General features: G+C 37.8%; 1 protein-coding gene across 4 annotated transcripts; it reads left to right on the forward strand.

Annotated features, from left to right (window-relative positions):
* VAMP4 (vesicle associated membrane protein 4) lies at positions 1-27,191 on the forward strand. Of its 4 annotated transcripts, none has more exons than XM_070497003.1 (8): positions 1-431; positions 3,399-3,519; positions 10,040-10,086; positions 13,588-13,638; positions 19,925-20,025; positions 20,951-21,030; positions 24,206-24,257; positions 26,056-27,191. In XM_070497003.1, exons 2-8 carry the CDS (start codon positions 3,454-3,456, stop codon positions 26,082-26,084), a joined length of 426 nt encoding a protein of 141 aa, XP_070353104.1. In that variant the 5' UTR covers positions 1-431; positions 3,399-3,453; the 3' UTR covers positions 26,085-27,191. The 4 variants fall into 4 exon arrangements, with proteins under 4 accessions (XP_070353104.1, XP_044614015.1, XP_044614017.1 ...); XM_044758080.2 differs by having other exon boundaries at positions 225-431; positions 25,509-26,435; XM_044758082.2 differs by lacking the exon at positions 1-431 and adding an exon at positions 563-838.

Consider the following 27,191-nt stretch of genomic DNA (forward strand, 5'->3'; position numbering starts at 1 on the left):
GGGCCTTCTCCGAGCTTCCTCCACCTCCCCGGCCGCCCTCCGCGCGCGCCCGGGCCCGACTGGGACCTCGGGAACCACTTGTTGCTGTCCCCGCTAAAGCACAACATAAGCTCAAGGCTGCTGGTCTGCACGCGGCGGCCGCCACGGCCTCAGCCGGGCGGAGAGCGGCGGGCGGGATCGACTCGCTCGGCGCTCCCCGCCTGGGCCCGCCCCTCAGCCCCTCCGCCCGGGCAGGCCGCCGAGCGCCGAGCGGCTCGATGAGCGGGGGCGCAGCAGCGGCGAGCGGCAGACCCGGCTCCGCGCCCACGGCCCCCTCGCCGCCGTCCTCCCCCGCCTCCCGCTCCCTGCCCCGCCCGCGCAGCGCCGCCCGGCCCGGACCTCCGCGGGAGACTCACGTACGCCGCCTGCCCGGTCCCGACGGGGGAGCCGAGGTGAGGAGGAAGGAAGCGGAGACGACGCCCCTGCCCAGCCGCCCCCCAACGTGCGCGTCGGGCTGCGGGCCGGGGAAGGGCCCGAGGGGGAGAGGCCGGGCCGGGGTGCCGGGAGGACTCGGGGATGCGGGGGCGGCCGAGGGGAGGAGGGTGGGAATTCGAGGGGCTCTGGGGAGACGGGAGGCGAGCAGAGGCGGGGAGGGGCAGATTGGAGAAGAGCCCCTCGTGGGAGTGGGTGTCTTGGGGCAGAAGGGACCAGACTTGGGAGCAGATGTCGGGGACGTGGCCTGGAGCAGCAGCCAGGGTGAGGGGGAGCGGAGCCGCTGGCTGGAGGGGTGGATTTGTTTCATCATTTAAACGCTCGGGAGAAAGAGCGCCAGCCCCGCGGTGTTTATCATGACCGGAAGGTGAGGTGCATCATTACACTTTAACAGGTTTTGTGAATAATAGCTCAGGTTGTGTCCTTCCACGTCACTTATTTCCGTGGAACTGCACCAGCCGGGACTGCTGATGAGAGATGAGGAAGAGGAGTCAGAAAGGGAATGGAGGCTGGGGAAAAGGAAGCGTCTGCCCAGGTTCAAGCTGGGCATTTGTGAAATGAAGTTCTTGGGTTTTCAGTTCGTTTTTTGCGTAAAGCATAAAAGAAGCCAACATTTATTAAACAACTGGTTAGAAGTTTGTTACATTTAAAGCCATTGACTAGAGAATGTCCTGCCTCTTCAAAAAATACACACCTGAAATTGTAAACGTCTGATGATGGCATAAGAAGCCTACGGTGATGTGACATGTTTTAAGTGAATAGTGTATTGGTGTTTTATGGGGTTCTGCCCTCAGTGTTGACATGCATCATCAAGGCTCTCTTATTTACATATATACCCAGACACAAAACACCTGAATTCCTGTGTATTTTTTGCAGGAGAAATCTTAGGTGGAATATGAATAAGTCTAATTCTGAGTATTGTCTTTCTACTAGTTGTTTAGTACAAATATCATCATTTGCCCTGTGGTTCATTAAGCGCGGTTGGTTAATCTGCCTGCTGCTTTGCTGATGGCTTTTCTGTTTGTCAGACACTGATTTCTTGCCTTCAAGAGGCTGACCCTTGGATTATGGGACCTGAATATGGAGTTTGCTCATCATTATACTTGTGGCTTTACTGTGTATTTCATAAAGATGTTATGTAAGTCTGCCTGTTATTTGCTTTGGGATGTTGAGGCAGCCCATTTGTTGGATTTAAAATATAAATAAAACACAGGTATAAGTAAAAGAAAAGCTCCAGTTCTTCAGTTGCTTCCTTTGTCATCTGTTTTTCCATGCATTCTGTAACATTTCTGCATGAATGAATTACTCTGAATCAAAGGAAGGGGAATAAAATGGGCCAGATGTACGTGACAGAAATACTGTGGAATGAAGAACTCTAGAACTGCTATTTAGGTAGCAAGAATTTGGTTTTTGTTACAAGTGGTTAAGTTTCTGGTTTGGAAGCATTTCTTATTTAAAAAAATGTTTGTCAATTTGTTTTTATGGAAAGTCAACTTAAAATATTACTTTTATCTATGAAACTGGACTCTGGGCTTTTTTATTCTTTTTTTAGTGTATAATATTAACTAGCAAACTGATGTCTAATTATACTTAAAGATTGTAGAGGTGTTTCTTGTTGCGGTAAGGGAAAGAGGGCTGCTGGGTTGAAAGACCAGGGAAGTGGTGTTTTTAGAAAAAACCTGTGAAATCTGGTAGGCAACTAATTGAATAAATATTAGAACTGGTCATGCACAGCTACTGGTCGTGCACATAGACCTTTGTTTCTGCTATTTCAGTTTTTCTCTTTATTAAGTATTTATCTTTATTAAGCCTTAGTTTTTTCTTAGTTTCTTAGTCCCTGCTTCAAAAGAGTAAAAGAAAATGCATGTAGGGGCCGGCCCCGTGGCCTAGTGGTTAAGTTCGTGCGCTCTGCTTTTGAGGCCCGGATCTTGAGTTTCTTGGGTGGATCTTGAGTTTCTCCGGTTCGGATCCTGGGCGAAGACCTTGTACCACTCATCAAGCCATGCTCAGGTGGGGTCCCACATGCCACCACTAGAGGGACCCACAACTAAAATACACAGCTATGTACTGGGGGGCTTTGGAGAGAAGAAGGAAAAATAAAATCTAAAAAAAAATAAAAAGAGAAAGAAAGAAAATGCATGTATGTCACTGAGCACAGTGCCTGCACATAGCAGAACATTCAGTACATCTTAGCTATTCTCATTATTCATCCATCTTCTAGTCCAAAGTCCTGATAACTATTTACGTATGTCAGCTTTTTCTCAAGAAAATTTTTGAATATATTGCATACTCAAGCGTTTTCCTGAAAATCACAAGACTCATTAGCATATGAAAGGCTGAGACTTTCTGTAACAAAAAACACTGGCCTTCTTTAACCTAGTGCTGAGCAAACCTCCCTTTTCGTGGAGCACCTAAGCGCTATGCTTTAGAAGAGGATGTTATCCTTTACAGAATGTTTTTGCATGTATTATCTGATTCGACCATCCTAACTCCATGCAGAAGCCTGGAAATCACTATTTTACAGATGAGGAACTGAATCATTGCTTAAGTAACTAAGAGTGAGAGAACGAGAAGTGTTCTGTGGTCTTCTAACTCCAAGTTAAAATCTTAAAAGCGTTTAATGTCTCATTTTCAGGGGACAACCTCCTATTTGTCCCTTCTCCGGTACAATCTGCTGTTTTATTTTGTAAAAACTTTGTCACTAATTTCCTCCACATGTTCTCTTAAGAAAGTTACATCTATTTTCTCATGGTTTTAGCTGTTTCTTCTGCATGGAGGTCAGGGTCATGGCGGGGAGCTAGTGAGAAGGGAGTGGTTGAAGTCAGAGAAGGGAAGGAGGCCCCATCGTCTAGGGCCTTGTATGCTGTTTTAAGTACTTTCGCTTATACCCAAAGTCTCAAATCTAATGAAATTTATTTTCTCTTTAGGGTGGTGAATACTTACTCTGCTGGGAAATAGGAGAGTACTTCTTGAGTGAAAAATATGCCTCCCAAGTTCAAGCGCCACCTAAATGATGACGATGTCACTGGTTCTGTGAAAAGTGAAAGGGTAAGTTCAAACTCTTAAGCTTTAAAAAAGAAAGATTCACAGTGTTTTCATTCCGTTTGTAAATCATTTGTTTTAGAAAAATCTAAAGTTTATGGCTATATTCTAATCCTATTTTCTTCATAGTAAATATTAAAAAGTACGTTGCCTAGATTGGTGACTCAACTGAATTCTACTTCCATTATTTTTGTATTATTGAGGTAATATTGGTTTACAACGTTATATAAATTTCATCATATTTCGATTTCTATGCAGACCACTTCATATTCACCACCCAAAGACTAATTACCATCTGTCACTGTATACATGTGCCCTGTTACCCCTTTTGCTTACCTCCCTCCCCTCTTCCCCTCTGGTAACCACCAATCTAATCTCGATATCTATATGTTTGTTTGTTGTTGTTTTTATCTTCCACTTATGAGTGAGATCATATGGTATTTGACTTTCTCCAGTCTGACTTATTTAACCTAGCATAATACCCTCAAGGTCTATCCGTGTTGTCAAAAATGGCAAGATTTCGTCTTTTTTTAATGGCTGATTAGTATTCCATTGTGTGTGTATACCACATCTTCTTTACCCATTCATCCCTTGATGGGCACTTAGGTTGTTTTCAAGTCTTGGCTATTGTGAATAATGCTGCAATGAACATGGGGGTGCATATCTTTTTGACTTAGTGTTTTTGTGTTCTTTGGATAAATACCCAGAAGTGGAATAGCTGGAATTTTTTGAGGAATCTGCATACCGTTTTCTATAATGGCTGCACCAATTTACATTCCCACCAGCAGTGTATGAGAGTTCCCTTTTCTCCAAATTCTCTCCAACACTTGTTATTTCTTGTGTTGTTTTGTAGCCATTCTGACAGGCCTGAGGTAATATCTCATCTACTTCCATTATTGATCAGATTATACTGATATCTTCTTTCCAGTCTTTCAAAGGGAATTTTATACGCATACACAATATCTTATTCAGAACTCTGGAGCCAAATGTTGGAATTCAGAATTTTTCAGATTTTACAGAGGTAGTTAAGTGCATTTTATGTAGCAGCCTATTTGGGGTCTGGAGCAGCACTTCCAAACAGATTAATGTTTCTCAGTGAAATGTCTGATTATTCTAACTAAGCATATAAATAAAGTTTATAAATAAATTAGCTAATACCAATTCAGGTCAGATTTTCTTCCAAATGAGTTTTGACTCCAAACTTACGAAAACCTCTTGTTTTCAGAACTTTTTAGATTTTGGAATTGCACGTAAAGGATTCTGTTCCTGTAATTGTCTTAGAGTCCAGAGTACCTTTTACATTATGTTCATTTCTAGTTTATTACAGAATGTTTTATGCAGATAGTATAAATCTAGAAATTATATAGCATTTTGGAAGGCAACATTTGATGGGAATGTTGTAGATAGGTTATTTTTAGAATACGTACTCAATAAATATTTATTGAGGGAAGGAATTGTCATTCCTTTTTATCCAGCAACCTAAAGCCCTTCCTCACTTCATCTTACCATTCCTTCATTTACCGATTCATTCAGCAAATATTTGTTGACCACCTACTGTGTGCTAGGCATTGTGCTAAAAGCTGGAGGACGTGGTCTCTGCCCTTACAGAGCTTATGGTCTACTTGACTTCATTTTACATGCTGCTTTTTTGCACAACCTCAGAACGTCATATTATCCACTCTATTCCAACAGCTTATGATTTAGAAGTACCCCTTAGTACAATACAGGAAATGTCTGTCTTCCCTTTGTTCTAACTCTTTATATAGTTTTTTTTTTAACATGAAGGAGGGTAGAATCCACCAATAGGCTAATTGCTAGTAAGCTTTTTAAAGTAAGCTTTATGTGTATACTTAAAAATATGAAATATATAGTCTCAGTCAGTTTCAATGCTGAGACTGGAACTATGGCACTTTCTCTTTATGTTGTTGGTTGATTACTACCAGTTTATTGTAAAAGTAGGATATTGGACACCAGAATTGAACAAAATTGGCTAAGTAGGAACTTCCTTTTGAATCTTTATCAGATTGTGAAATGTGGTAACTGATTGATTCTAATAATCTATAAATTACTTTTAAAAACTTTTAAAAGTTTTGTTCTTTACTATTAGACTTTTTTGGTAACAGCTTTGTTGAGATATAATTTACGTGTCATACAATTCACTCATTTAAAGTATACAAATCAATGAGTTTTAGTATATTCACAGAATTGTGCAACCATCACCACAGTCAATTTTAAGACATTCCCATCGTTCCAAAAAGAAACTCTTTACCTTTTAGCAGCCATCCCCCATTTTCCTCATCCCTTCAGCCCTAGGCAACCACAGATCTATAGACTTGTCTATTGTGGACATTTTATATACATGGAATTATACCCTATGTTGTCTTTTGTACCTGGCTTCTTTGATTTAGCATAATGTTTTCCAAGTTCACCCACGTCGTAGTATGTATCAGTACCTCATTCCTTAGTATTACTGAATAACATTCCATTATATGGGTATACCACATTTTATTTATCCATTCATCAGTTGTTGGACATTTAGGATTATTTCCATTTTTTAGCTATTATGAACACTGCTGCTATGAACATTCTAATAAAAGTTCCTGTGTGAACTTATGTTTTCATTTCTCTTGGGTAAATACCTGGAAGTGGAATTGCTGGGTATTATAGTAACTCTTGGTTCAGCCTTTTGAGGAATTGCCAAACTGTTTTCCAAAGTGGCTGCACAATTTTTCTATTCCCACCAGGAATGTGTGGGGGTTCCAGTTTCTCCACATTTCTTCTCACTGGCAGTTTCTCCTTGCATCCAGTTTCTCCTCACCAACACTTGTTATCTGCCTAGTGGGTATGAAGTGGTATCTCATTGTGTCCCATTATCCTTTTTTCTGTTGTTGAGGAAGAGCCCTGAGCTAACATCTGTTAACAATCTTTCTCTTTTTGCTTGAGGAAGATTGTTGCTGAGCTAACATTTGTGCCAGTCTTCCTCTATTTTGTATGTGGAATGCTGCCACAGCACAGCTTGATGAGTGATGTGTAGGTCCACGCCTGGGATCCGAACCTGCAAACCCTAGGCCACTGAAGTGGAGCACGTGAACTTAACCACTATGCCACCACTGGGCCAGCCCCTCCATTATCCTTTTTTGGTATTGTATCATTAGCACTTGTGCTTGTTCAATGAATGGGTGTAGAGACATTGGTTTTCATGTGGTTTCTCATTGTACAGCTATAATAAATACACTTTATCTTTAGTATCATCATCCTCTAAGGCAAAGAAACTATTGTAAGTGTAATGATTGTCTGTTACTTGTTAGCTAGAATAGCGTTCAAGAAATATTTGTGAAGGAATTAATGCATCTCCCTGAGTATTAGTGACTTTGAACATCTTTCCATGTGGTCATTGGCCATTCTGTCTTCTCTTGGGAATTGTCTACTCTACTATCTTGAAGATTTTTCTATAATGTGTCTTTTTCTTACTGGTTTGTCAGAGCTCTTTATATAGTACAGATACCAGACCTATGGTGTGAAAGTATGTTGCAGATTTTTTTTCCAATCTGTTGCCTGCCGTTTAACCTTATTTATGATGTCTTATGTTCTTTGTATTTTAAATTTTTATGTAGTCAAATCCATGAGTTTTTTCTTTAAAGCTTCTTGGTTCTATGTTGTGTAGGAATAACTTACCCCCTTAAGAGCTAAATACTTATTTCATATATTTTTAATAAGTGCATTTGTCACATTTTCCTTTAAATACGACTGTGACCATACCCTACAGATTTTGTTCTGTAATATTCCCAGTGTCATTCATTTCTAAATGTCTATTAAACGTCTCTTTACATTTTAATGTGTTAATTAGAAGAGTGTTTTAAAATTTCCTTTTGTTATTTATTTTAATTTCTATTGTGTTATGCCCAAAGAATGCGACCTGTGTTATTTCTAGTTTTTGGAATTTATTAAAATTCTTTTTTGGCTTATCCATTTCTTGGATATTTCAAAATAGAATTTGCTGAGTACAGAGTTCTAGGTTATTTTTTTTGGTCTTCTTGTTTTCTCCATCTCTGAAGGGTATGTTAAATCTTCCCTCTGATTTTGAATGTATCTATTTCTTCTTGTAATTTGAGCAGCTTTTGCTTTATATATTTTGAAACTATATTATATATAAACATTCATTACTGTTAAATCTTCTTGGTGGATTGTGCATTTTGTCACTGTAAAATCTTATTTGATTGTTTAATGATTTTGTCCTAAAATTCCTCTATATTAGTATTGCTAACTCTAACATTCTCTTTGTTAAAATTTGCAGATATATCTTTTCCACCTCTTTTTTTCATCCTTTATTTGATGTTTTAGGTGACTTTCTTGTAAACAGATAGTGGCAGGAATTTTTTGAACTCTAATCATGTATGGTTTTTGTTTTTAATAGGAGCATTCAAACTCTTCACATCTATTATGATAACTAGTATATTTAGGCTTTTTCTGCATTAGCCAGGCCCTCAGCTGGCAGTGAATGCTCTTCACTCTGATCTTTAGTTGGCTCTTTGTTATCATTTGGATCTTAGCTTAAGTTTCACCTCTTGAGAGTAATTTTCCATGACAACCTAATCTCATTTAGTCACCCTGTCACTTTCTTTCCCATCACTGTTTCAATTCTCTGCATAGCATTTATCACCATCAGATATTTTTCTATGAGAGCTCAGACCTTGTTTGCTTTGTTCAGAGCTGGGGCTTGGTACTTAGAACAGTGCCTAGCGTGTAGAGGATGCTCAAACATTTGTTAAATGAATATTAAATACATCTTGTTTTATTTTCTTACTGTTTGTGATATGTTATATACTTATACATAGATATAATAATATTCCTTATGTTTCCCTCTTTTCCCTAACTTCTTTTGCTAGATTGATTATTTTTCCTCATCTCCTCCCCACCCCAGCACTACTAGGCAGTTAGAAAATTTCTTTCCTTTCTCCTTCTTCCCCTCTGTCTTTTGTTAATCAACTTTATATTTTAACAGTGATGTTTAAATCTGTGTTCTCTGTCAGTGCACCAACTACTGTGCCCCGTCCGTTTTCTTACTGTTCGTTCTAACCGTCTCCCCTCTCCCTGCATTCTGCTCCCCACTGGATGCCACAGTACTGTGCTTTTACTTCCTCACTTCACTCTCCCACTCACCGCTTCTGGGTTCTGTTAGGAAAGTTTTAGGCTCTTTTAAAGTTTTTCCTTATATTATGCTTTTTGTTTTTCAATAGTTGTAAGTTATAGTTCACAATCACATTATCTTCATCCATTTAGATTTGACAACACATTTTATCAGATTCATTTATTGTATCACTCTCTGTCTTAAGATCTTTGTTCTGACTTAATTTTCTTTTTGGCTGGTGTAATTCTTTGAGTAATTTCCTCAGGAAAGCTACCTGGATGGTATATTTGTTTCCTACTGCTGCTGTAACAAGTTACCATGAACGTAAAACAACACAAATTGATTACCTTATAGTTCTGACCAGAAGTCCAAATAGGTCTCGGTGGGCTCAAATCAGGGTGCTGGCTGGGCTGCGTTCCTTCCGGAGGCTCCAGGGGAGAATCTGTTTCTTTGCCTTTCCCACCTTCTGGAGGCTGCCTGCCCCCTCGGCTCATGCCCCTTCCTCAGTCTTTAAAGCCAGCGGTGTAACGTCTTCCAATCTCGCTTTCTCTGGCACTTCTGCCTCCCTCTTTTAAGCACTTTTGTGATGGTGTTGGGCCCACATGAATAATGACTATCCCACGTTGATCTTCCTATTTCAAGATCCTTAACTTAATCACGTCTGCAGAGCCCCTTTGACCATGCAAGGAAGCATATTCACAGGTTTTAAGGATAAGGATGTGGAAATCTTTGGGGAGCCATTATTCTGCCTACAAGTTGTATACTGTTTGAGTTGTTGTGTGTGGAAAAGGTCTGGTTTTTGCTCTTTAGCCTGCTTTTGGAACTTTATATCTTCCCCTTTTGGAGCAAGGATGAGACCATCTTCATTTTAAGGAAAATAGTTGCATCTTATAAGGTAAAAGTATAAAGTTGTTTTTGTTTAGGAAGTTCAAATATGTGTAGGTGGACTGTGCCAATTATTAAGCTCTTGTCTCTCCGCTCCAAACCTAGCTTCTCTACTCTTCTCTTTGCTGCTGGAGTTGAACTCCGCAACTTCATTTCTCCTTTGCGCCCTGGCTCCCCATTCAGTTCTGCCAATAGAGGCTGGAAGGAAGGGGAAAGAAGGGACTTTCTCCTTCCTCACTGCTGAAGTCCCTTCCTCCCACACCAGCTTCAGTGACCTTTCTACTTTGAGACCAGTCATAGGATTCTGATACTGTCAGCATTTTCTTTGGAAAGTCTGCAAATATGGTTTCATGTCTTTTAGCTTCCAGTGCAGCACGTGTAATTACCCTTCCCTCTATTTGGGAGCTTGGAGTTAAGAAATTTCACCAAGTTAGAACTTGTTTCCTTACTCCTCCCTGACAGTTTGTAAGCCCTCTGAATCTGAAAACTCAAGTCTTTCTCTTTTCTTGACAGAGAAATCTTTTGGAAGATGATTCAGATGAAGAAGAGGACTTTTTTCTGTAAGTTTTTTTTTTTTTACAGCTTTACTGGGATATAATTGACATACAATAAAATGCATATCAAGTATACAATATGCATTTCGACATATGGACTGTACACCTGTGAAATCATCACCAAAATCAAATAATAAACATAACCATCACCTCAAAAGTTTCCTCATACCCCTTGGTAATCTGTCGCTCTTTGAGTCCCCAGGCAACCACTGATCTGCTTTCTATCACTATAGTGTGTATTTTCTCGAATTTTTTAATAAATGGAATCATACAATATGCCTCTTTTTTACTGGCTTCATTCACTCTGCGTAATTATTTTGAGATTCATTTGTGCTGTGACATGTATCAATAATTTGTTTTATTTCTGAGTAGTATTCCATTATATGAATATTCTGCAATTCATTCATCCATTCACTTATTGGTGGATATTTGGGGTGTTTCTAATTTTTAGCTATTATGAATAAAGCTGCTGTAAACATCTGTGTATGGATTCTTGTGTAGATATGTGCTTTCATTTCTCTTGGGTAAATCCTTCGGAGTGGAATGGCTGGTGTCTGATTATGGCTGTTTTCCAAAGTGGTGTACCATTTTTATGTTCTCGTCAGCTTTGTATGAGGGTTCTAGTTGCTCTGCATCCTCATCAACACCACATATGGTCAGTCTCTGAATTTTAGCTATTCTTGTGGGTGTGTAGTGGTATCTCATGATTTTAATTTGCCTTTCCCTAATGACAAATCATGTTCAATGTCTTTTTTTGTGTGTATTTGCCCTCCTCATATCTTCTTTGATGAAGTACATGTTAAAATCTTTTGCCCAGTTCTGTTTGTCTTCTTAAGTTGTAAGAATTTTTGACATATTCAAGATACAAGTTTTTTTGTCAGATATGTTTTCAAATATTCCCTCCCAGTAGGTACCTTAATCTTTTCATTTTCAGAGCAGTATCTTTTGAAGATCAAAGTTTCGGTTTTGATGAAATCAATTTATTACATTTTTTCTTTTTTTTTTTAGCTTGTTTAAGAAATCTTTGCCAAACCCAGGGTCACTAAGGTTTTCTCCTATGTTTTCTTCTAGGAGTTTTGTAGTTTTGGCTTTTACATTTAGGTCTATAATGTAAAGTTAATTTTTACATATGGTTGAGGTAACGGTGAAGGGTAATTTTTTTCCTTGGCATATGGCTATCCAGTTGTTCTACCCCTGTTTGATGAAAAGATTGTCCTTTCCCCATTGAACTGCTGTGATGCTTTGTCCAGGTTCATCGACCTGATTGATCCCTCGCAGTTATGATTAGAGAGGGCTCTCAGACCGGCCTAGGTTTCTATTTGCCAAGTCAGGAAGGATGACATATTGTTGCAGGAGTTTTCTCCGGAGACTGATGTAGAGGGGTATGCCTGAGAAGAAGCATTTGCCCCCCTCTTTGTTATAATGTTGTGCAGTTTTTTGTAGAGGCCCCCGCCCCCCAAATAAAAACAGTTTATAAAAACTAATTGGCAGCCATGAAGCAATGGACAAAAGAGCCTGCAGGATACAAAGCAAATCCAGTAACAGGAAATAGTATCACTTTTGGCAGGAAGGTCAGATGAAGTGGAAATATAACTTCCTACGGGTGGCAGGATTTCCATAGAGTCACAAGGCTAATTGCTCACAGTGCCAATTATGGTGAGAAGTCTTAAACTAGAGCAGTAGCTTCCTGTCAAAAAGGAACTCAATATTGAAAAGAAGGCCAGATGCTTTGGTTAAATTAGGTGACTACCTGAATGTAAGTTAGATACCCTTGTGAGAAACACTAACCCTTCAGGCCAGCAATGTACCATTGGAGGACCACTCCCAAATAATGCTATACATCTTTCAAAGGGCCTGACGGCAAAACCGGCACACTTGTTCAGGATGCATCTTCCACACACTGTGGTTCTAGCTATGTTCTGAAAGGGAGACAAACCAAATCAAGTTCCTGAAATAACTTTTTTTCTTTAAAGATTGGCACCTGAACTTACATCTGTTGCCAGTCTCTTTTTTTTTCCCTCCTTCTCCCCAAATCCCCCCAGTTCATAGTTGTATATTCTAGTTGTGAGTGCCTCTGGCTCTGCTATGTGGGATGCCGCCTCAGTATGGCATGACCAGTGGTGCCATGTCCACACCCAGGATCCGAACCAGCGAAACCCTGAGCCGCTGAAGCAGAGTGTGTGAACTTAACCACTCGGCCATGGGGCTGGCCCCTGAAATAATTTTTAAAACTTAATCAACACCCATGTTCATAGCAGTGGTATTAACAATAGCCAAAAGGTGCAAGCAACTCAAGTGTCCATCAACAGATGAATGGATAAACAAAATGTATGTATATACAATGGAATATTACTCAGTCTTAAAAAGAAAGGAAATTCTGATACATGCTACAGCAATGGATGAACCTTGAAGACGTTATGCCAAGTGAAAGAAGCTGGTCACAAAAGGATAAGTTTTACATGGTTCCACTTTTTATATGAGCTATCTACAGTAGTCAAATTCATAGAGACACAAAGTAGAATGGAGATTGCCAGGGATTGGGAAGAGGGGGGAATGGGGAGTTAGTGTTTAATTGGTCCAGAACCTATTTTCTTTTGAATTTTGTGGTTTATACTTTATTCTCTATCATCAGAAAATGATAATTACTTAAAATATCCCAAAGTGTTTATTTCTGGAATATTAAAATGGATTGGTCAAAATGATACAACACTTGACTGTAATAGAGAAATAATAATTTGAGAAATGTTGATATTTTCGTAGACTCTTGGATTTCGCTTTAGCTATGTTGGTAAGTTTAAGATGAATAATCAAAAGGTATACTTAAAAAATTTTAGTATTTTGAATGGATTTTTCTCTATATCCATCCCTGACAGTCAGCATTTCATTATAGCCTAAATTCAAGGTGAATTGTACTTTTAGTGTTCTGTAATTGATCTAAAGCTATTCATAGTCACTGGCACTTTAAGTTGTTATGGTATTTCAGAGTTTAGTATATAAACCCTAATTTCTCTGGAAGGTGTAACATTCAGAAGAATTAGGTTAATTGTGGCTAGCACTAAGTACCAGTGAAGCAAAGACATGATTTAGATATCATTCACTTCCAACAATACCAGTGAACTGTGGTTCCTTATGATAAATGATGATCCGTGTTTAGAATTCAGCTTGATTGTGTATGTGTATCTGTGTTCTGTTTTGTTTTGTTTTTATTTATTTTGAGAAAGATTAGTGCTGAGCTAATATCCGCTGCCAATCCTCCACTTTTTGCTGAGGAAGATTGACCCTCAGCTAACATCCGCTCCCATCTTTTTTTACATATGGGACACCTGCCACAGCATGGCTTGACAAGTGGTGCACCAATGCCCAGGTCCGCACCCGGGATCTGAACCAGCGAACCCTGGGCTGCTGAAGCGGAATGTGCAAAGTTAACCACTGCACCATCGGGCCGGCCCCTGTTTTCATTTTTTTAATGCTCTCATTATTAATATGTACTTGGTATTTTGTTTTCAGAAGGGGACCATCTGGACCAAGATTTGGACCTAGAAATGATAAAATTAAGCAGTAAGTCCTGAGATATTCGTTTGTTTAAATGATGATCATATTTCTGTGTGGACCAGGGGTTGGCAAACTACAGCCTATGAGCCAAATCTGGCTGCCGCCTGTTTTTGTAAATAAACTTTTATTGGAACACAGCCATGCCTATTTGTTTTCTTATCTTCTGTTGCTGCTTTCAGACTACAGTGGCAGATTCAAGTAGTTGTGACAGAGACCTTATAGCTCACAAAATCTGAACTATCCATTATCTGTGTGGCCCGTTACAGAAAAATTTGCTGAGCCCTGATGTAGACTAAATATAACTATTGTTGTACAAACCTAGTAATTCTTTTTATTTTCACCAAGCTACCGTTGAATTATAGGTAAGGAAATGCAATTCCTGGTTGTTGATTTTTCTTAACTTGATTACCTTGTAATCCATTTATTTAGCATAATCTCAAGTTCTATTTTGGCTTTAAATCTATGGCTTGATTCCCATCTTCAGAATGATAAAGTAATATGATAGATTTAGTTTTTTGAATACAGTATCTTTTTCATTTACTTCCAGACTTTTTTCATATCTATTACTTGTCCTAATTCATATATTGATGTAGGTTTTATGGCCAATTAATTTTAAGTTTAAAGCTTTTGCTGTATATATTGTTGGTGGTACATGGTGGATAATGCTGTAGTGAATGCATCTCATGTTAGAAGGATATGAGTCCTGACAAGAAGGGAGAAGTAATGGACAGAGCAGATGAAATATCCCTAGAAACTGAGAGCTCTAAAGACTAACCATGGAAGAGAAATGGAATGGCCCAGGTTCAGGGTCTAAGGAGGCATAGTTGCTCTCCTGATTCTGATTCTGGGTGTAGATGGCACATAGTGGGAAGGGTACTGTAATGGGGTATCAAGTTATTGAGATACTTGGGCTTTAGTTAAGTAGCTGTTGGTGTGAAGGAATGTGTTCACACTTAGCTTAATCCTAGCTAAGGGATTGTGAAATACAGGAGCAAGGTACCAACAAATTGGTTTGAGTACTAGATGGGATATTTTTCATTTTCTCTTGCTGCGTAACAGATTACCCTGCATTTAGCAGCTTAAAAACAACACATATTTATTATCTTACGTTTTCCATGAGTCAGAGTTCAGTCTCTGTTTAGGTGGGCCTTCTGCACAAGGTCCCACAAACCTAAAATCAAGGTGTCACCAGGGCTGCAATCTTATTTGAAACTCCTGACCAAGCTCAGGTAGTTGTTGACAGAATTCATTTCCTTGCGGCTGTAGAACTCATCTGCTTGCTTCTTCAAGGCCAGCGGGAGAAGGAATCTCTGATTCTGCCAGTAAAGAGACAATGAGCCACTTAGGTTCTGATAGTTTATTACTCACATAGACAGTAAGAGGAAGAGTAGCCAAAGAGGCCAGCTCCCTGGCTTATTGTCCTACACACCAAAAATGTTGATACCAAAACAAAAGGGACCAGTGGCTGCAATATGAGTAGTGGTATACCTGTTACAAAGGAGCCAATTCTAGCCTGCAGCTAAGAGGTTTTATAGTCTACAGATATACCCTGCAGAAAGCCTCCTATGTCATCAGAACCTGGGAAGTGATAAACTGTCTCCTGATAGTCTCCTAGGGGACAAGGGGAGCCTAGTGCTGTGCAGGGCCTAATGAGTCTTTTGAATATGATTTTCCAGCTGAACCGCAAAACCACTGCCAATTCTACAGAGGGGTCATTGCAGAGTATATATGCATGTTAGTAAGTGCCAAGCACACACACACGAATATGTATACGTACATATTAAATTAGCACAATAACTTTGGTGGTGACAGAATTTAACAGTAAGGGATTGTTGAGTAAGCATAAGGGTTCTTACCCTAGAGCTGAAGGCTTGCCAGACTTAGTTAGAAGGTAGTCATTCATCAAAACACACAAATTAAACCTTGTTGGCACAACCTCATGAATGCTTATCTAAGCAGTGTGAGTGCCGAAGATGACGGAGCACAGCCTGCTGCACAGCTTGCCCGTGGACTAATCCCCAGCATTAGTTTAGTTACCAGAAGTGTTAGCACTGGTGAGTTAAATGAAGATGTGTTATCACCACTTGATTTACTGTAACATTTCCAATACAGGGTATTTCTTGACCACATGGATCAGCAGCATTGTTGCTTTGTTTGCGTTTGATTGGCATGTTGATAACAGATTAATCCTACAAAAAGTACCCAGCATCACTTTTTAGGGAAGATTTTTTTGGGAAATATTTTCAGTATTCACTTGCCTACATAAAATTTATGATTCTCTTTGCAATGTTTCCTTTGCTTTTAAATTAGATAATAGCATTTTAAATGCCACTCTAGTGAATTGTAGACATTCTCTGCCAGGGTTAGGAAGTCTCCTGACTATAGTCTTGGTCCAACCCATTTATAAAGCCCCCAAGGAATGTTCCATGGTATAACAGCAATAGATGTATTTTTATATAGTTCCAAAAATACAAGATAACTTTAAAACTTATTTTGTCAACAGTACCTAAAAAGGCCACAAGATGGGGGTAATAAGTATGAAAATAAATATTTTCTTTATAAAATAAGGGATGAATGTATGTGTGTTTCAGAGCATGAATTTTTTTTTCTTAATGGAATAGCACTGACATTCACATGCTAAGTGTTAATAACTGTGCTAAGTGTTTAAAAACACTGTTACATCTAATTCTCACGAGTGAGACATTATCGTCTTCATGTTGAAGATGAGAAAAAATGAGGCTCAAAGAGGCTTGCACATTGACTTGCAAAGCCACATACAGAGTGAGTGATAAAGCTGGATTGCAAACCCAGGTCTGGGAGAATACGGAGACTGGAATCTCTACTATACCATGCAGCTTCCCTGTTGATAATTAGAGTAGACAGTTCAGAAACACCAGTGCTGTCAGACTCTGAGGAGGATTTAAGACAATGTTGAAAGGTCGTTTCCTCTCTGCATGTCTTTATTTTTTCCTGTGTATCTTCTCTCTTATGTTTTCTTCTACCACGTGACTGTTCTTTAACTGGAAGTTATATCAATCTCCACCTTCTCCTTCACAAACTTGCTTTTCCTTTAAGTTCTTGATTTTCTGTTTCAGTTAATGGCCATCATCTACTACCACTCAGTTGCTCAAATTCTAAATCTAGAAGTCCTCTAGCCTTCTCTTGCCTTAACTCCTCCACCCACATCCCGTTCATCACTTGGTTCCTGAAATATCCCTGCGTCTTACATATATTCCCTTAGCCCAGAACATTCCCACCATCCACCGCCTTCTTTACTCTGCCCAATTCACTCTTAGCCCCCTCAAAACTCAGCACCAAAGTCTTGATGCCAACTCTCGTCCAGGCTGGATTCATCTAGGCTGCATGACTAGTACCATGGGTTTTCTTGCATGATGGCACTTAACACAGGGTAGTATAGTCATAGATACTAGTTTTCCCCCTAGACTGTAATCTTTCTGAAGATCAGGCTCACAACCTTCACATCGGTATCCTCAATGAATAGCGTAATAAGAACTCCTTAATAAATGTTTTTTGACTGAATTAAATATTTAATTCAGATCAGAAAATATTTGTTGAATGCCTGTTTTTTTACCAGGCACCTTTCACATGAGCTGAGAAATAAAAAGATGACTGGGACGGTCTCTGCTTTTAAGGCATTTACAGTGTAATAATGAGGATAAAGCCAACATAAAATACAAATAGAAATCAGAGTATTGTAACTGCTATGAAAATGTAAAAGACCATGGGGAAATACGTTATCACTTGTTTTTAAAAAACTTATTCTTCACATTAAAGTAAATAAGTAGATAATTTTCTTCTATAAAAGTTATGTTCTGAGCATGGAAACATCTTGAAATTTAAAAAACATAATCATGAGATTTTCCATCATTGAGTAAGAGTTATCAGTAGCTGGACTAAAAGTGTTAACACTAGTAGATAATAATATGCGAAGGAGAAAGTAACAATAATTTATTAATCACTTTGTAAAAAAATTAAAATATTAGGTGGTTTCCATTAGTGATAGAGATTCGTTACATGTGTGTCATGTTGTTGGGGAGATACCCTAGGTTTATGATAATCTAGTAAGAATTGATGTGGAATTATGTGGGTTCTGTTCTAATTAATCTGCCTGTATCCATGGAGTCTTTTGCCTGTAGGGATTCTGGGACCATAAATATTTCTTTAGCTACTTTGTTTTTCTTTTAAACTCATATGTAGTATAGGTATATTAATAGTCATAATAGCTATAATCTGATCACATGTAGGAGCTGCAGTCCATTTTGTCCATCCCCACCCTGCTGTACCACCTTACTTTAGGCTGTTATTGTCTCTTGCATATGACAAAAAGTAACTACGTGGGAATTTCAAGATTGTTTGTTGATGAGCAGTAGCTCTGCTTCCATTTTAGTTAAAGGGAGACCTCTACATTCATTACCTTATATCTCTGTCTCAGGGTATGCTTTGCAGGACTTATGCCTGAATTGTCCACTTCTTCCACAGATATTTATTGAATACATACCTTGCCCCAAGCACTGTTGCAGGTACTGGGGCTACAAAAGTGAGCAGAATAGGCAAGGTCTCTGCATTTGTCAAGCTTACCTTCCAGTGGGGAGAGCAGGAAATAAGCGTGTAACTAAATAAATACTTTCACTTAGTGTTAAATGCTGTAAATAGAGTAATGGGATAGAGACAGGCTGTTTCACAACTCTAAAGGTTAATGCACTGCATTCATTGCACAGTCAAACATAAGTTCCATGAGAGCTGGAATTGTCTGTTTTGTTCAGTATTGTTTTCTCAGTGCCTAGAACAGTACATAGTAAGCTCTCATTAGCTGTTTATTGAATAAATTGATTAGTGGCTTAAATATTTGTGCCATTGTTCTTATGTGAAATGAACATCTTTAGCTCTCTGCTTATGTGATTAGGAGTTGCAGCAAGACATCTTAGGGATGCAGGGGCTCTTTTGGACAGCAGAGAATTCCGCATGTCCCATCTTGGTTGTGCTTCAGTCGTTTATCCTTTCGTAGAACACTGTGTGGGAGGTACAGAGCTCTAGGAAGCTATGATGACCCTGAAGTCTGTGTACGTCATGCTTTGAACGTGGGAGGGAGGTGACTATCCTCAACATCATAATTGCTGCTTGAATCTGCGAATACTTCTTCTGAACCCACCTCTGTCTAAACGGGCTTTCATTTTGTTTTTAAAGCAAACCTTTTGAAGATATAGCTCAATAATAGGGAAGGGCTAGAACTCCTTTTCGAAATTACGTATGTCCATGCCTCACCCCCACTCACCGGGTTAGTTCGGGGGTAGTTAGAGTAAAAGGTAGAGAGGGGGTGTATATTGTGACAATTTTTAAAAAGCTTCCTAAGTGGTACTTGATACACTTCCCCAACTGGAAACAACAAGTGCATATCCTTATTTATTTAAAACATATATATACTTAATATTTATATAGTTGCTAGTAATCCAGTGCATTTTAAACAGTTTTTGAGTTATAAAAACCATGAGTTCACTTTATTTCTCCTTTCAAATATTTCACTGACATGGCTTATTTCCTAAATAAGTTTAAGGTATTCTTTTGTCTAATGATCGGAGCAACCAGACCCTTAAAATAATCAAACACTTCTGTGTTTGTGCGCCCTGGAGGTAACTTCTGAATGAAGCAGCAGCTGGGAACCAATTACTGAATTTTGGATTTAGGTTAAGTCTTCATTGAACAGTGTGAAATTTGGTTAGAACAGGCCCTCATCACGTAGCACAAAGGAGGAAATCATATTTTCGTTTTGAAGAACAAGAAAAATTTGTCCTCTTTGCTCCCTTGTGGGTGCTTCAAAACCTACTCAGATGTTGCCAGTTGTCTTAAACCCTGTTTGTTTAAGAGGAAACTGATGAGCAGGAGCCAGTGCTCCCCACAGAGGGTCAGTGTTGTGGCTGTGTCCCTGTGGTACCCCAATAGCCTGTTGAAAAGAAAAGGAAACCAAGGGTTTAGAGGCCAGCTGTTTGACTAAGTTCGGCAGTAGCATTTCGACAGAACATTTAATTTGCAGAAACAGGGCTAAAAATAACTATCTTTAAGTTAAATATTGCTTTTATTCCTATCATGTTGTCTTTAATCGTCTGAGTACGCAAGCCCACAAAAGGAACAGCATTGCTACAAAGCCTTAAACATTTTATAGTTAAATAAGTCTCTGACAACTTGGTATCTTCATACACGCCTAATGAAAGTTTAAAAATTGTAAAATTCTCAGAAGAAGAATAAATAATTTTTAATCTGTTTTTTTTTAAACTAGTGTTCAGAATCAGGTGGATGAAGTTATTGATGTCATGCAAGAAAATATTACAAAGGTAATTGAAAGAGGGGAGAGACTAGATGAACTACAGGACAAATCAGGTACAGATACTTCACTTTTCTTGGTATTATTAACCTGTGTTTTGATAGTTTACTTCTATGATTTTTCTAGCCAAAGTTTAGGAGTCTTGACTTAGGAAAATGGTATTCAGTTCTTAACTTTATGATTTTAATGTTTTAACTTTAGCTCCTTTTACTTTGAATCATCTTGTTGTATTATTTCTTTAATTGATGAGTTGAGAATGGAAAATTTTAAAACTCACTGTTGAAGAGTTAGTTATTTTTTCTTTTGTCTTATGTTGCTGTGCTTTGTATTTCTTATGATCTCGAGGAGAGGTCTAATCACTTCTTTTCAACGCTTATTTCACACTTATCTGATATTTTCATCTTGTGCTTTCTCTGGTAACTTAGTAATCTTTTTTTACTGACAGATGTTACTCTCTGTCCTTGTAACAGTTCCTGGCACGCATTGGGTGCGCACACACTGTCTAAACCTGATTAATCCTGGACAGACTTGTTTAACCAAAAGACTTATTTAACCACTTTTAAAATTCGTATTGTTTTGCTTTAAAATCAGTCACTTTCGGTATCTTCTAAGAATCTAACCTTCTCCGCATGTAAATTTTTTCTATAGATGTGCCAAGTATTTGAATTTTTAAAGAGTATTTTCTTATGAGAATTCATAAGTTTATTTGAAAGCATTGAGGCCCTTGGGAGACTTCTCTTAATCTTGCTGTGAAAATGGATTCAGCAAACTGAGTTGCAGCCATTGTTTGTTTGTTTTGTTTTCTTTTACGGTACAGAATGCCAGAGTTTGTGGATGGAGGAAAGGGGATATATTGTTTTCATGCTTAAAAGGGGATACATTTTCAGAAGTAGAAATTAATATTTTCTTGTCTTTGTGTGACTAGATAAAAGAATCCTGTTATGTCGTTTAATCCTTCTCTCCATCCTCTATGTGATATAGAAAGCTTATCGGATAATGCAACTGCTTTTAGCAACAGATCCAAACAACTTCGAAGACAAATGTGGTGGCGTGGATGTAAAGTAAGTCAGTCCGAAGACATTGGGCAGGGTGGTCAGCATCTCAAGTGGTAGTCGAAGACGTGAAGAAAAAGGACCTCTAGATGATAAGCTCTGTGACTTCAGGACTACAACTGTCCTGCTTATTATTACATTTTCTGACCCTGGGACATGGTAGGAACTCAGTAAATATTTGTTGAATTAGTTAGTAGCTTTTGGGACAGAAATAACTAAAGGAATCAAGCAGTTCCTAAAAGGATGTTTTCATGGATTTCTTCATAGAAAGTTATCCACATTTTATTAATAATTTAGCTACCTCTAGACTTATCTTGTAAGAAAATTAATTTTTCTTATAATTTGTTAGTACCTTTTTGGAGCAACCTATAGCGTTACATAGAGATATTAAAAAGATAGAATGAAGCTATAGAAAAATATAATTTTCTGTTGAAAGAGGAAAAAAATAAAAGCAGTTTATGTGTTAGAATCCATTATGGCAAATGAGGCTAAGAAAAAAAATCCCACTATCCTTCATTATTCCAGAGCAATTTTTAACAAGGAAAAAAATGAGAATCGTTATATATTAATATATTCCTGAAAAACATTTTGCAGAAATGAATTTGCTTCTTAAATCAAGGATGGCTACTATCATTAAACAGAAAATGTTTCTTTTAAGATTTTGTAGCAACTGTCGTGTCATGTGAGCAAATCTTTTCTTTTTCCTCTTGGTTCTGTGTATCATTTTTGGCTTTGTTCAAAATCCTAGACCTAAACTCATTGTTTTTAGTGTCTCATTTCCAAGTTTAATAATAACTTTCTAAACTTAACTTTGACATATGCTAAGGGTTTCTTCCAAGAGTTGCCTTGGATTTACTTACTTTCGTCTTTGTACATTTTGACTCCACCTATTTTCAGAAATAGAACTTAGGAAAGAAATATATTCCATTGCTCCCCTTGTCTAGGATTTAAATTTGCTATTTAAAATTTGTTTTTCTTTAAAGAATAAATTTTCTATTTTCTTTTAATTTTCTATTTCTATAGAAATTTTCTGTTCTATAGACTAGATTGAAAGAACAAAAGGACTGTGAGCCGTTCACCTCCTCTCCCCATACTCACACGACCCATTCACATAGCCACAAAAAGATGACCACGATGTGTGTTTTGCCTAGCTTTTTTTAGTCATCTCTAAAGATTTTCGTTTTGTACTTTATGGGGTTCAGATCAGAAGAGATGAGGGGAGAAGGAGGGGATTGACTACAACAGGACCTGAGGGAACTTTCTGGAGTGTTGGAAATGTCTTATATTTGACTGTGATGGTGGTGGTTGACAACTGTATATATTCGTCAGAACCCATCAAAATGAACTTCAAAAGGGTGGATGTTATTCTGTGTAAAGTATATCTCAATAAATCTGACTTAAAAATAAGTAAGTGAACAAAATTATCCAGTGGATGGGGAGGGACAATCACTGACACCTCTCTTAAGTATCTTGGAGGCTCTGAGGCTCTTATATGTTTAACAATAAACAGAGTTTTGTCCATGTCATTTGGAAGAAGAGCGCTTGGACGTGCATGAATACATCACTGCCATTTTGAGTCGTAAACATTTCCTGGCCAGAGTAAGAAACCCAAGGAAGATCACTCTATTTACTGAGGTGTTTTAAAATTGATGTTGATATTTCCATTCAAATCTTCTAAATGTTAAGCGTGCAACAAATTAACAGGGCAAATTAATGTGTGTTTTGGGTAAAGTTGAAAAACTACTGTAAAATTCCACATTACTTAAAATGTTTTCAGGTTAAAAAAAGATGCAAAGCTTTCATATAGTCTCTGGATCACTTTGTCACTGAAGTACTTTATAGTATAATGTGGACCCAGACACCTACTGAAAATGTGCCTCCTATATTCGTCTGATCTGAGTCTGTTTCTACATTTTTTGGTTATCGTAATTAGAATTTTAATAGGCACCTGGTGTCCAAGTTGCAAAGCTTCGTGTGTGCTTTTGGTCACTTTGTTCTTGTCATGAATGTAATGCCACTAAAATGTCACCAGTAGTTCTATTTTAGAAACATTTCATTAGCTACTTCTGGTTGCTATTGGTGATACTCATCAGAATGCTTCATGTGTTTATAATAATTGAGTATCTTTTTTTCCTGAATGAACAATCTTTAATCAATTATCTGTAAAAAATGTTTCATGAAAACAAGACTTTATTTGAATTCATCAGGAAAATCAAATCAATTTATAATTTATGTATTTTAGGGTTAAATGAAGAATATAACAATTTTATAGAGAGAGACGATGTGAGCTTAAAATATTAAACATGTGACAAAGGACTAATCTTAAGGTTTTTCCTCTCACCTGTGAAACTAACACACAGAATGCTCTTAGGCAAGTTATTTATTAAATGAGGTTATTCATGAGGAATCTAAATTATATTCCTCAAAATGGAGATAAAAATGCCAACAAGAAAGTAAGGGGAGCAAAAACTAACAGAATTCTCATATACTTTGAGAATACGTGCTATGAAAAAAGACTGCCTTATACTATATATGTTGGAACTGTTTGTTTTGGATGCCTATGTTATTCATCATATCCTGACACTTTTGAACAGAGTTGCTAAAATATTGTACTTTTCTTGGTCTCATATTAGAAATAAGCATGAGAGGGGCCGGCCCCGTGGCTGAGTGGTTAAGTTCGTGCTCTCCGCTGCAGCAGCCCAGGGTTTTGCCAGTTCGGATCCTGGGCGCAGACATGGCACCACTTATCAGGCCATGTAGAGGCGGCATCCCACATGCCACAACTAGAAGAACCCACAACTAAAAATACACAACTATGTACTGGGGGGCTTTGGGAGAAAAAGGAAAAAATAAAATCTTTAAAAAAAAAAAAAAAAAGAAGCATGAGACATCGTAGACAAAAATTCCAGGCCCAGAAAGGCTTTGATTGTTACTGTTGACTGTGCAGTGCAGCCTTGCACAATGAAATCCAGGCAAGCAAAAACACTCGAATTTGGGGAACTCTGGTTATTTGTAAGAAGATGCAAATAGGCAGCGAGTTCATATGAAAAAAAATTTGAAAACCTTTCCAGGGATGAGCCTGTTCACTGATCAATTAGTATAATGTGAATAAATAGCACAACAGATAGTCTTTATTAACAAATCAAACATTAATATGTTTCTTATGCCTTTTTGTGTGTTGTAGGTAAAAGCCATCATGGCTTTGGTTGCTGTTATCCTTTTGTTAGTGATTATCAGTAAGTATTTACTGGATTATTAATTTAGGGGGGATCCTTTGTTTTGGAGTTCATTTTAATTCCCTTTTTAATTTATTTTCAGTTGACCTAGTATGACTAATGTCAGGATTGAGTAAAGCCTTCTGACCCAAGTCAGGAGCTCTTAACCTAGAATCCATAGATCTCTGAAAATGCTCTTAAATTGTATGTAAAATTTTATATGACTATGCATATGTACATTTTTATGGCTAGAGAGTTTATATCTATATCAGATTCTCAAAGAAAACTCCTATCCGATGCCCCCATCCCCACCCTGCAAATACAGAGCTAAATGATTTGTCGAGGCCAAATATGGTTATTACACTGAGGGCCATAACACTCATTTTCTATTTATTATTAACTTTCAGGTATGGCAGCTTGCATTTCATAATATTGTGTTTGAAGGACAAATCCAGATAAATTCTCCAGATGACAGTTTGTTTTGTTTTTTGGTTTTGTTTTGGATTTGAGCTTGATTTCAGTCATTAAAGCATAGCACTTTTTAATTTTTAAAGTCAGAATATTTTTAATATCTCCTTTTCTCCAAGGCCTCTTTACCTGTATTTACGGAGATTTTATGAAGATTTGGAAAGTGTCTCAAAATAACCATTTGAAAAATTCCATGATGATACTCTCTTTTAAAAGAGAAAAAAGTTTTGTTGCAAGGAAATAGAGTTGATCTCGTTATCTGTGGATTCTGTGTTTGTGAATTCCCCTGCTGGCTGCCTTGTTGTAAACCCCACCATCAGTGCTTGAGGTGCTTTCGCAGTCATTGGCAGATGTGTTCAGAGCAGTGAAAAATTTGTTTGTCCTGATGCACACGTTCCCAGCTGATGTCTAACGGGGCCATACTCTGCTTTCTAGTTTCAGCTCGCATAAAGTACACAAGTGTCCTTGGAAGTATATTTAATGCCATGTTTCTCACATTTTGTGCATTTTGTTGTTGATTTCACTGTTTAAAATGGCCCCCAAATGTAGTGTGGAAGTGTTGTCAGATCTTAGCATGAGAAGGCTGTGATGTGCCTTATGGAGAAAATACGTGTTAGGTAAACTTCATTTAGCCATGAGTTAAAGTCCTTGTTGGCCATGAGTTCAACATTAATGAGTCCACAATATATATTAAATAAGGTCTCTTTAAACAGAAACCCATATAAAAGAAGCTTATGTATTGATTGGTTGACAAAAATGCTGTGGCCAGAGGCTCACAGGAATTTAACCCTGCATTTCCCCTAGGAGCATGGCTAGTATTCACTAATTCAGCATTCGTCGTGACTTTATAGAACTTGACTGCTGCAGAGACCAAGAATCAGCCATATGTATATATATGGTGGACAATTTGGAAAATGTGGACTAGCATAACGAAGAAAATAAAACTCAACTGTAATGTTGCCACACAGAGATAACAACTATTATAACTTTTATTTATACCTCGTCTTTTCCTGTTAATATATAAGCATGTTTTTGAAAAACTAAGATCATGTACATTTTCTAATAAATATATTGTAAATATTTTCCCATGTTAAATATTTTAAAAATATTTTAGCAGCTGTATGCTATGGTTATGACAATCTATTTGGTCAAAATGCCAACGTTAGACATTTAGGTGGTTTTATGATATTTTCAGTTCTCCCTTCCCGTTTGTTATCTGTCATCTCAGATAAAAGTTCAGGCCTCATTACCTATTTCCAAAAGTGGACACAGCCACATTTATGAATATTGTTTCTCACATAGCATATGAATCTGACTTTTATGTTCCTTTTTCATTTTTTTTCTCTTGCAGTTCTTATAGTTGTGAAATACCGTACTTGATTTGATGACAGAGATCTTCATTAAACAAAATCTGGGACAATAATAATAAAAGATTGCTGCATAATTTAAATGAAACTCATGCATATAACTTTCAAAACTTCTTTTGCAAGAAACGAAGAGGCAAGTATCACTTCAAATTGGAACATTGAGAATGTCCAGTGTCTTCTTCCCTTCTAACAAAATGTGCTTTTAATAATTATGTTTAAGGCAAAGATAGCCAGCCTCTATTTTACCTTTTTTCAAGGATCTAATTTGAAACTAGATACTTGCCAGTTCATTATTTGTGTATATAGTTAAACACTGATAATGATATGTCATACTGTTATTTTAATGGCATAGGGACTTGCATTATTGCATCAAGGTGGGGGTCAGCCTGGTGGTCAGGAAGCCTGTGTAGAGTTCCATCGAATCGTTATGTTAAAAGAGATGCATAACCATTCCACTAATGTTTGCAGGATTCTTCTCACATTACAATTGCTTTGCAAGCAATTTCCACATGTTTATGGGTGTAACAAAAGCTAAATGTTGTAAATGTTGCTGCCTTCAGCTATAACTACAAACATTCCAGTAAACCTATTTTTGACTGCATAAGGGAATGTGTAGTAATTTTTTGACATTTGGAATATGGAAATGGGGAATTTAAACAGTGTGAAGAGCATAGTGTGCGCCATAAAACTGGAGATAATAAAATTATTGGACACTGTCATTGGAGTGTTTGAAAATGACCAACACGTAGCTACAAGTCATGGTCTGTTCTGTTTTCAGTTAGCTTCTAATAAAAGAGACTAGTCCTAGTGTGAGTAAATGAAATCCACAGATAACTTAGTCCCTAATTTGATTTTTGTTAATAGCTTTCCTCTTTAACTTCACTTAGTCCTTTACCAGAATTGCTAAAAGTAGCAAAATCATCTGCCTAGAATTTACTATTTTTGCATTCCCCCATCATCCCCTGGGAGATGCATCTTGTACAATCAAGTGGCAAATTGACTAACAATGAGTATAAAAAGTCAGGAGCCTAGGTAATCTTCAGTTAGTCAGTAACCAAATGCTAGGGTCACCGTTAACCTCCGTTTGTTTTTATAACAATAAAATGTGTTAATAACTTTA

This window comes from Equus asinus, chromosome 25 (assembly GCF_041296235.1).
Source record: "Equus asinus isolate D_3611 breed Donkey chromosome 25, EquAss-T2T_v2, whole genome shotgun sequence".
Taxonomy (NCBI): domain Eukaryota; kingdom Metazoa; phylum Chordata; class Mammalia; order Perissodactyla; family Equidae; genus Equus; species Equus asinus.